This window comes from Hippoglossus stenolepis, chromosome 21, assembly GCF_022539355.2.
Source record: "Hippoglossus stenolepis isolate QCI-W04-F060 chromosome 21, HSTE1.2, whole genome shotgun sequence".
Taxonomy (NCBI): Eukaryota; Metazoa; Chordata; class Actinopteri; order Pleuronectiformes; family Pleuronectidae; genus Hippoglossus; species Hippoglossus stenolepis.
Genome location: NC_061503.1, coordinates 8244691 through 8255771, shown reverse-complemented (window position 1 = coordinate 8255771; position 11081 = coordinate 8244691). Strand labels below are relative to the sequence as shown.

Below are 11081 nucleotides of genomic sequence, written 5' to 3'. Positions count from 1 at the left end.
GCAACTCTTATAAAATAAACATTGTTAACATGAGCCCCCTTATGGAACCACATTTAAATCCACTAGATCTAGATATATATTTGGATCTGAACCAAATTGTACACGCCCATGAATATCAGTCCCCTTAACATGTCACATATTTATCATCAAGATCCATTTCCTGGGAAATCTGAGAAATAAAACAAATGCTTTATCTCGCATTAAAGAAAAAAATTCTAAGTCAGACCCTTGGTTCACATCCATGCTAAAATTCAATGATTTCTTTCTTGGCTAATGTCCAATACTACCACCAAGTTTTAGGAAATCAATTCAATAAACAAAAAAACTAATTAATTAACAAACAAACAAACAAACAAACAGGTGTTAAAACATTACAACCATCGTGGAGTCAGTGATGATGATGTTGTCATTTGGAAGATGGTGCAAAAGTTTAGTCATTGTCAAGCTTCTAAACCCAAAAAAGACATTTGTCACACATTAACTCTTAATTTATTTAAAGTTAGCACAGTTGTTTACAAAGAAAATATTTTTGATATGATGAAATCTTTAAAACTTTAAAGGGTCTGGAGTAAACTGCTGTCAGCGTTTTAAATTAATTTGAAAAACTGTCACAATGTGTTCATTACAAAAAGAAAATGCATGAACAACTTCTAATCGGAAAGAAATCAAAAAGAAACATGTATGTACAAAGAAAATGAAAGAAAAGGACATGTACAGTAAAAATCTGGATTTTTACACATAATTACATTAATTTCTTGTAGATTAAATAAAAAAAAGCTTTTTATTATATTTTTTTGTATTTTACAATGCAATTATTGCATTACGCTGATGCTGTCATGACAACCCTCAACAGTGACAGTTTTTAGTGTGCTGGAACAGTCGCTCCGCGTCATCAGTCCAAGAAGAATATGTTGTTGAACTGTGTTGCACAAAGCCTCTTAACCTCCTCTGTGGAAGAGAAAAGAGAAAAAGGCTTTAAGGGTGAAGAGGAGATTAAGTAGCAGGGTGGATTGTCTACTGTGGCTGTAATGACACAGATTTACTCTTCACCGGGTGGAGGAGACATACCGTTTACTTCGATCAGGTTGGCGTTCTTCTGGTTCAGGATCACGTACAGTTCTCTCTGGTCTGACTTCTTACCGACGACCCAGTAGTCCGTCATTGCTTTTACGATGATTTCTTCATCTTCATCAACCCTGGGAGTGAGACAGACAAAACTTAGAACAGAAAGAAGAACAAAATATATAGAAATAACACTCACTGGAACATTTGCATGCACCTCCTCCGGAGAAAAGTGCATTTTTGAAAGCAGCTATGATGTGATTTCAAAAAGTCATAAACTTTAATATTCTTTGAAGTTTTGTGTACTAAATAATATTTAACATTACAAACAAACAAGAGAACCACATGTAATTACCTAAAATCAAATATTTAATTGAGATAACAGCACAGTGAGTGAGTTTTGACCTTGCTGACAAGATAAGATGACGAGCAGCAACTACACAACAACTATATAAACACAAATTAACACTGTTTTTGAGATAAACGTCGATGCCACGGTTTCATCCCACCGACTGAAAACGTTCACATGACTACAGTCTCATGACCACGTCAAACGACGTTTAATGGCCTCATGCTGCCGTATCATCCACTGACACTGAAAGGTTTCCATAACTAAAACAAATCAATTATAGCATCTCTTTGGTTTCTACTGGGAAAACCAAGAATACCACAGAAATGATTTGTGGCCAGCCCCAAGAAAAACTCTGGAAAATGCCTGGAAGGCATTTGGTAAAGATAAGTACTGCTGCACTCTCACGAAGTGGATGTTCTCTGCTGTACCTGGCAAAGTCACAGTTGATGTCTCCCAGGATCTTCATGAGGTCAGGGTGGACAGAGGTAAGGCAAACACTGGCTGTCTTCCTCATGTGGATGGTGCTTTTCTCCGCCAGGTTCATGTGGTTGAAGTAGATGAACTTAAACTGAGGCTCCTTCTCTGGCCTGTATGGACACAATAAATAAAAGAACAGATAAATTAAACTAAATAAACAAGAGGCAAAACAAGGACCAGTCTTTAGTGAATAAAGATGATTCATCTGTTCAAAGGATACAACTTCATTACGTCTGCCAAGGAGGTGATGAAGTTGTTTTGTTTGTTTGTCATCAGGATTAAACCAAAACTACTCAGCACATTTCCACAAAACGTGTTGGAAGGATGGGACATGGGCCAAGAAAGGACTCATCAAATGTTTGACCCAGACAAAGAGCCGGATCTAGGAATTTATTTGATGAATTTCTTGTTGTTTTTGACATTCTCAAGAATTTCCCAAGGAATAATACATAGCTCTTGATAAGAAAAAAAGATCTGGCATATATAGGGGACTGATTTCTATGAAGCAGCTTTCAGACATGCACTGAACTGATAATCTCCTGAAATGATTCAGAGGAGGTGCTATTCTCCGTAGTTTCTCCTGCCAGCCCCGTGGTGAAAAATCTGGATTATATCCGAAAGAGCCCATGTGAGAGAACAGCAGGTGATCCTCTGGAGAAAGATGTTTCAAAAATGCGCTTAATGCAAAACTGGAAAAAACTAAACAAAAAGAACACAGATCTCAAGATGAAAAAGAGGCATCACACACGTAGAAAGTCTGAACCCCATTGTGCGCACATTTCTCCTTTTTTCATCTTGTGTGTCGCAAAGCAGGAGAAGTTGCAAGTACATTGAGAGGAATGACACATCTTGTGTTTTAACACTAAACCTGGAGCCATGGCCCCTCTATACGACGGTGAGATCCCACTATTGTGAGGTTTAAGAGCTCAGTTCTCTCTGGGGCAGAGACTGTAACACAGCAAGTAATCACTCTGGATGCTAAGGGCAGTTACCTGACATGTATTAAAACAGGTCGTATAACTGATTCATATCTATGCTGCAGCTCATTGACAGTGTCACCAGGCCAAATCAGGACACGAACCGGAGTGCCAGCAGAGAAATTAGGGACGGCATTATTTATTTAGTGGATTCTTCACTACAGTGATTAAAAAGGAGCCCATCAAATTGTCTGGGCCAGAGAGTCCAGTCTTAGATTACAGGCCAGGGCGTATCTGAAGCTGGGGTTAAAGGAGAGCAGGCCGGGGTGCCAGACTTTAAAGCTACACTGCTTCAGTTACCCACACAATGTGCCAAGACAATATTTAATGGTATTAGAGTTTCATCTATCACTGGCAACCAGACAGAGTTAATACAAAGGAACAACTGCAAACTGATGACACGGCTACTTCATTCACCATGCAACCTTGTTTTTTGAGAAGAACTAGTCAAAATTCTTTTTTTAAATAAATAATTATTCATTATTTTAAAGATGGTCAGTATCCCTTGTACGTTTGGAAATCCTCTGAAATATATTTATGATCAATTGCCAATCATCAGCAGATGTTAGTGAAAGTTAGGGAACCATCATCAGTTGTGTATCTGTCATTTAGCTGTGCAGCTTTTTCATCGCATTCATTTAGTTTTAAAACGGGCTTTGTACATTTTCATATTAGGATTTCGTATGCTGTCAGTTAAAATAAGATGTATGTAAAATATAAACAACTTCTTATTCTAGCTCTTCAAATGTGAAAATTCTCTGGTGTAATTACATTATTTCTAGACTGTCTCAAAAGCAGGCAACTGATATGTGGAGAGAGAAAGAGGGAAAACATAAGGAGGCGGGTTAGAAATTCAGACAGTGGTGGATTCTCAACTGACCCTGATATCCTGCGGTTAACGGTGAACTGTTCACATATATCAGATGCCAGCAAGGTGAGCTGAGGTCCCACCAAGCCGTCCAACTCTTCACAGAACTCCCTCGTCAGGTCCACAGAAGCTGGGAAGGGGGACAGGAGGAATACAAGTTCATATTTTAGCTCTATACGAGCTGCAGAATGGTCAAAATATTATAAAAGAGCAACATAATAGAATCAAATTATAAAAAATAAACTAGGAAAAGGGATAATTCATCATAGAAGTAGGTGCACACTTACCACTGATCATAAAACAAGCTGCAGCGCTCATCGCCTGGAAGAGGGCAGATCAGTGCAGGTTTTAAATGCAGAGTCAAGGTCACTCAGGTTAGAAATTACATTAACGTGATGATAAGCATCATGGGACGTATTTCATCATTTTAAAACTCTGCAGTCTAATCCCCAAAAATCCATATCGTTTAATAGAGCAATGGAATAGATCATCCTAAATCTACTGTTCATAAACACATCCCCCCCATTACAGATTACGAGTCTCACCTGAAAAAATGAATAACAACTTCCCCCCTATTTTAATATATTTACTCCTGTAGACTGTCACGAAATAACAGATCACATTTACTCTACCGTACCTTATAAACAATAAGATGCAGCTCTTCGTAGCCGTCCTGTGTGCTGACAAAGATTTTGGGGAATCTGAATTTGGCCTCTGGATCTTTAAGGTTGGTGGGTCCTGTCAAAAACCTGGAGAGAACAGATGTGTTCAGCAGAGGGAATATTCAGAGAGCGGCTGTGGTAGAGGTGATCTGACAAAGATTATGACTTCCATAATACTAGTATAAAAGAGGAGGCGTGACATTAGAGCAAACACCTCTGGCCTCAACACTGTAATCTGTATATTCTAGTGTGTCATGTAAAATTGTGTTTTCTGTCCCATGACAGCTCAGCAGGAGTCAGACTTGGACTGCAGCCGCCAAACTTCACCTTTACACTTGAGTCACCTCAAGCTGAAACAAAGTCATCACAAGACACAGGTTTTGTAAGAATTTAAGTACCTGAGCCAACTTTGTCTTGTTGCATATGTACACTGAAACTCAGAAGATACATACAATACACTTACTCCTGCTGTTTGACAACAATGTGTTAGCAAAGGGAGTTTCCTCCGTATCTGATTCCAAGAAAAACTCACTGCCGGTGGAAAACCACATAAAGCTGGCAATCAGATACACATTCTCATGCAAACATTCATGTGCACATCAAGTATCAGTACGCTTTTGGATGTGCAATGCTTTGTCTTTACTTGATATTACAAATTTTCTTCTCTTTTTGATCCTATCCTGTGCAGAAGAAGCAGGTACACCTATACCGACACTTACCTTCCGTAGTGCAATAAATTCCCTGCGACCTCTGGCCTCAGAGGAGAGTCCCTGCCGGCCAACTGACAGGAGAGAAGACAAAATGGTGAAGTGAGAATGTGTGGCTTCGCTGTGGAAGCAATAATAATGCCTCATATTGTGGTCAACAGTCTTGTGCGATCTGTCAGGACCATTCATATTATAACTCCTTTACAGTTCATCATTAATGTGTTTAAGTTTGAGTTTATGACCACCAGCTCCAAATATGTTCATCTATGTTTGGGTGCGTCTACAATTCAAAAAACACACCAAACATGAAATTGTAACATTAGCAACACATACTTAAGCAAATTTGATTGATATTGATATCCCAGCCTGTTTATTCAAGGTTTATTAATGTTGAATGTACCGCATGTCCAAATCGCACCAAATTCTAAACTGCACTCCTCTGTGCCCTTAGCAAAGTGTGCGCTGTTATTTTTTAATTGGTTCATTTGGCTCTCCCATCTCCTCACCTCTGGTTCAGAGTGTCTGGGGAACAGTGAGGTGGTCAGGTACTTGTACAGGATCCGCATATCGTCTTGTTCCAATCCGCTCCTGCAGACAAAACAAAAGAGGCTAAACCTTTAAACCTTATAACCTTCACAACACACTGTGCAAAATCATAATTGTGTCTCTCCTGGGGGTAATTATAGTTCAGCAGTGGTTGTAAAACGCGCTACAATCAATACTCCAGAGCCGAGCATGAAAGCACACGATGCAGCTACTTAATTTGGACAATAATTAAACAGCTCATCTTTATTTGTCTATTGACAGTTTGCATTAAATGATCACGCTGCTCTCAAGTCAATTCATTAGAAATCACATAATCCCCCCCCGTGCTTACACTGGAGGTTGACAGTGAAATTAAAGGCAAGTGGCGTGCCAGGGAGGACATAAACCACAAAGAGGATTAGAGGTTATGTTTAAATCCACCTCTGTTTACACAGCATGTCATGATGTGTTTGCAGAGGCTAATGTTTCGATTTATACAAGATTGTAGAAGCCATCAATTCCTAGGTAGTGGATGTCAGGGAGAAGGCACACACGGTTAAGGAAACATTTTCAACAAGCACTCTGTACCAGATAAGCTGGTCATTATACAGGAAGGCTGTGTATTTGATCAGGCTGAGGCTCTCCTCCACTCTGTTGACAAAGGACTGGATCTTCAGGTAGGTCATCTTATCCAGTGGGAAGAAGCTGATGCCTCCGAATACATCTAGGAGGTCGCAGGACTGCAAGTGGAGAGTCTGCAGATACTGGAAACCCCAGAGTGACCGCACACAACAAAAATGACAAGACACAGGAGAAGGGAAGGAGCAAGGGGTTAGTTTACCTGTCTACAAGTGCCTCCTTACAGTGCAATAAAGAAAACGGAACGGGAAACTCAAAATGATTGACGCCCCGCACGAGCAGTAGCGCCACTGACATTCAACCTCTGATATGCACCCCACAGCCTCTCTCTTTCTCACTGTCGTTGAGTTACATGGTGGCGAGGGAAGCCTGTGTTAACTTAAGAAGGGTATTCCCTAATCACAAATGAATTATGTATACTTGGTGTGTCGCCTTGAGCTGCAGCTTTCCATAGAGGTGACAGAAGCTTGAGGCGAAGACAGCTAATGCAGGCGGATATTTACTAGGAAATCAGGCATGACTCCAGCCGGTCATGCCTGATTTCACCACTTTTTCCAAGAGTGACATGAGTATTTACAAGGAAACAAAAGATGTTTTCAGATATGAACTCAGCAGGAGATTCTCCGGTCAGACCATTCCACAACAACACATAAATCTCCAGAGTGGTCAAGTGAGGGGTGGTGCAGCATGCAGAGGCAGTAGAATAACCGGAGTTAAGTGCATGTCTGAAAGCAGCTCAAAACGTTTACTTGTGGTTTGACCGACTTTGTGTAAATAACAGTGTGCAATATCAAATCAGTGAGTAAGAAGTGGAGAGATATTTACCCTGTAGAAGAACTTTTCCAGCTTCTGTATGAGCAGCTCCACTCCGCCGGCTTCCATCGCTCTGACAAACGTACCATTGAAGAGCTACAGCACGAGGAGAGTAATCACTTTTACCAAATGGATTCTTTGTGCATTATTAAGTCCTTAAATAAGTAGTTTGTCACCATATGTTTTTTAGAAGAAGATGATAACATTATACACTTTATATAAGTAAAAGAATTAAGCTGCTAAAAGCATTACAGATAATATCATCTAAAACATACTGGAACCAACCTTGTACATGCTGTAGCATTGTCTTACGACTGCACCATAAACAGTGTCCTGCAAAGACAAAAGGGAATGGTAAGTAAAATGTTTTTAAGAAAATAAAAATGAAGACAGTCTCTCTCAGTACTCACAAGTATTTCCTCTTCCTGATATTCTATTGTGGGAGGTTTACCATCTTTGTTTGGTTTCTCAATCATGGGGTTTCGAACCACCTGAAGAATAGACAAAATAAATGATTGGAAAACTGAAAAATGTAAAAAGGTACAAGAGTGTGTACACAATTCTTTTAAGATTGAAAGAACTACGACTCCCAAGAACCATTGCGAATGATCCCTTTCCAACTGTTTCCTAAAATACTGTTGATATCATAGGTCAACTACATTGGATGTTTACAATATTATGGCTAATAATCAAAATCTCTATTCAGAAATTGAATGGGATTTTTACTTCAGGAATCACGCTCTTGAGATATATACGTACAAAAGTTGCAGATTACAAAAGGATTGGAGACGTAAAAGCTAAATTACATTCCAATCGAAGTCTACAAAATAATCTGTATATGCTGAATAACTGTACATATGGGCCTTTAAGATACCATGACTATCCAGAAATTGTCCTCGGGCTCGAAGAAAAACTGCCGGTTCTTCTGTGTGTGCAGGGATTTAGCCGGTTTTGTCGGACAGAAGGTTCTGGAGGACAAAAAGACGTGACTGTGAGGAGCAAGGAGACACACCCAAACAGAAGATCTGACCCTCCTTTTATGCAGTTTGTCAAACTTAGCCATGCTATCAATATTAAGACCATTTCTAAGCCCAAGTCAAATGTTACAAAGATGCCAAAAGGCTGAATAAACACACCCAAATCCACCCTTTCAGTGAAATACTAGCAACGACTATATGTAAACTCTGTTTTTGGCAGAGTACTGAGATCTGTACCTGGTGAACTGTACAATGGCTTCACAAAGACCCACATTTCGGATCTTCTCATTCTTCTCAACATCACTGGGGTGGTAAAACAAAATCTTCTTCTCCTCCTAAATATAGAATCTTTGGATTAGGAATTTAGTTACCCTATAAAATGTTTTCTTAACATCTACAGAGTTTAAAGTCAAATGATTCAGGTGTAAAACATGTGCACGACAACTCTTCCTCTAGGAGTCAAGCTCACCTCTCCTTCTCGTGGTCCAAATGTAGGGTTATATACGAAAAAATTAAGCAGACAGGGTGTGAACTGTTTCTCTTGCATTCCTGAGGCCATTCTGGGGCTGTATCAGACACAAAAGAGAAAAGCTGATGAAGACATAAAAGCTGAGACATCTCCAGGTTTCTTCCAGGTTAAATCAACGTCAGCCTTATCACCATCTTTACCTAATCATCAGCATTAGTGTAACTTGTGTCTGGATTTCCTTTGCTCCGGAGACGGTGTGGTTCGCATGCCGTGTGCCTGCAGGGTGAAGACAAGTACATCACATACTGAGGCAAGACAAATCCTGAGATACTAACTGATGGGTCACACTGAGTACAGTGGATCTGCATCCAAAGCTGGAAACACAGAAGGCATCTTTTCCCGGGACGCACGGTTCTGACGTACTGGAAGACTATCTGTCCAGATTCTGGCATTAAGCGTGTCCATTCACAGTTGCATTCGTTCAGCCTCTGACTTAACTTTTAATGCCACAGCGATCCCTAGCCTCAAATTACATGAAGTAAAATACAGTCCTGTGAGTTAAACACAACAAGGAAGGTATCGAGATTTTAACTTAAGAGAAAATAAGTGCACTGTGATTAACTGGCAGCTGGTGCACACAGATACTCCTGAGTCGGGATATCAGAATCAGCAGAGAAACACCCAATTGGATGGGGGGAAAAAGTTATTTAGGCCCAGTTCATACGTAGTTTTAACATCCGTCCTGACACATCCGATCACAGGTGGACAGCTCTAAGTGCTTCACACTTTGTATTAAAAATAATCTCGATTATCGCTTGTGTTCATGAAGGATCAAATTATGTCGTTTCTTGCCCAGTCTGAGTTTACAAATGGGTCTGATGTGTACATATATAAATAGGTAAATGTCCCAATAGAAAACAACCTGTATAAAACGTTTGGATACAAATGTAAGTGTTTGTTGTTTGTGGTAAAAAAGAAACACTGATGGTCACGTTATATATGTCAATAACGATATTTTAAATACACCTTTAAACTCGTAGGGTTAGATAAGATTAGATAACGTAAGTGGAGACAAGCACAGTGTATTTTTACCTAAGTACATAGCTACTGTTCTCATGTCATATTGAGTTTCTTGTATGTTTAGCTAGCTAAGTGCTCGTGAGGTGGGCTAACACACCTCCATGTCATTGTAAATCCAGCCGGTTTTAATAAATGACAACTCGCTGAATTGAGGGTAACGTGTGTGTTGTAGTTAACGAGTACAAATACTTGACAGTCACTGTTATTACCCAAGCGGCCGATGTGAGGTGAGTCGGGGCAGCTAGCGGGCTAGCTGTTTATGCTAGCAGTGGAGTTGTGGTGGCAAAGGTCCAGGCGGTGAGAAAAAGGTGACGGTAACGGAGCAACACGACGGTGCCACCCGCCGTACAGAGAATTCAGCCCACGCGTTCAGGTGCTCGTGGCCGGAGACAACGTAAATAAATAAAAAGAGCTTAATGAGAGGAGACGCCGCATTCTAAACATTTTCAACTTCCTGATTCAGACAGCGCGGTGCCACACGCTCAAGTGCTCGGGCGGCAGCGATACCAAGACAAATAAAAGGTCCGGGTCCGCACAGGGCGCACTGTTTGTTATGTGTTCTGTATTTAAAGGGATTGTTCTCCCAAAAATGAAAATCCACTCATTATCTACTCCCCACTGTGCCGATGAAGGTGAGGGTGAAGGGTTTGAGGCCACAAAACACGTTTGGAGTCTCAGGGGTAAACAGTGTCTCATTTACACCATGTTTTGTCTCGTTTGTTATTGTTGTTTTTAGAATGATAAACTATGTATTATTGCTAATGCAATAATACATAGTATTATCACTGTCATCATCATTGCTATAGTTTTTAATACTATTATTTTTCTTTTATTTATTTATTTATTTTCTCCGTCACCATCCTCCACCATCTGTCCAATTCCAAAATATACACACCCACACATGAGCGCGCACACACACACACACACATTTCTTACAAATCAGAAACAGTGTATTCATTAAAAATATATTCTAGGATAATCTAGCAGCTGTGGTCTTTATTTCATTTCATTTTATTTTCACAAATAAATTAAAGGTTTCACAATCCGGAAAGGTTTGAAATATTATGTGATCCATTGTTGCAGAAACTATAGAGCATTTGCAGCTGTTAATGACACGAGGACTGTGTTGACTGTTAGGGGGCAGGGCCCTCAAATCCACATTTATCCTGTTTATTTTTTGATGATTGGATTGATTTAAAATAGTTGACATGATCAATACCAGTGCAATATTTTTGAGTAAATCTACCTTTCCTGAATAAATAATGTTTAGCTAGTCATATTGATTATATTAACAATTACCTGCTACCAAATCAAGAGTAAATATTACCCAATTTTTATGGGTAATTATTTATGTAATGTATTGAGAAATTTTAGGTAAACTTTATATATATATTTTAGTAATGTGGAGTAATAGGCAGCTCCTACTTTGTGGAGGGCCTGGCTTTTAATGATAGGTGATTTTCAACACGTTTG

At 39.7% G+C, this 11081-nt stretch overlaps 1 protein-coding gene across 1 annotated transcript; it reads right to left on the bottom strand.

Moving 5' to 3' along the window:
* Positions 1 to 472: 472 nt before the first annotated feature.
* ccz1 (CCZ1 homolog, vacuolar protein trafficking and biogenesis associated) lies at positions 473 to 10113 on the bottom strand. Its single transcript, XM_035146287.2, has 17 exons — positions 9818 to 10113; positions 8729 to 8804; positions 8529 to 8625; positions 8297 to 8394; positions 7957 to 8050; positions 7493 to 7573; positions 7368 to 7415; positions 7095 to 7178; positions 6219 to 6394; positions 5612 to 5693; positions 5118 to 5179; positions 4374 to 4485; positions 4024 to 4057; positions 3749 to 3866; positions 1843 to 2001; positions 1069 to 1196; positions 473 to 948 (listed from the first exon to the last, which is right to left on the bottom strand). Exons 2-17 carry the CDS (start codon positions 8740 to 8742, stop codon positions 893 to 895), a joined length of 1443 nt encoding a protein of 480 aa, XP_035002178.1. The 5' UTR covers positions 8743 to 8804; positions 9818 to 10113; the 3' UTR covers positions 473 to 892.
* Between the last annotated feature and the right edge of the window lie 968 nt (positions 10114 to 11081).

What these genes read in the sequence shown, in the direction of transcription:
- ccz1 (XM_035146287.2), bottom strand. An exon ending in AATGCTACAGCATGTACAAG is followed by an intron (nt 7,179 to 7,367) that starts GTTGGTTCCAGT and finishes CTCGTGCTGTAG; the next exon opens with CTCTTCAATGGTACGTTTGT. An exon ending in TATAATGACCAGCTTATCTG is followed by an intron (nt 5,694 to 6,218) that starts GTACAGAGTGCT and finishes TTTTGTCTGCAG; the next exon opens with GAGCGGATTGGAACAAGACG.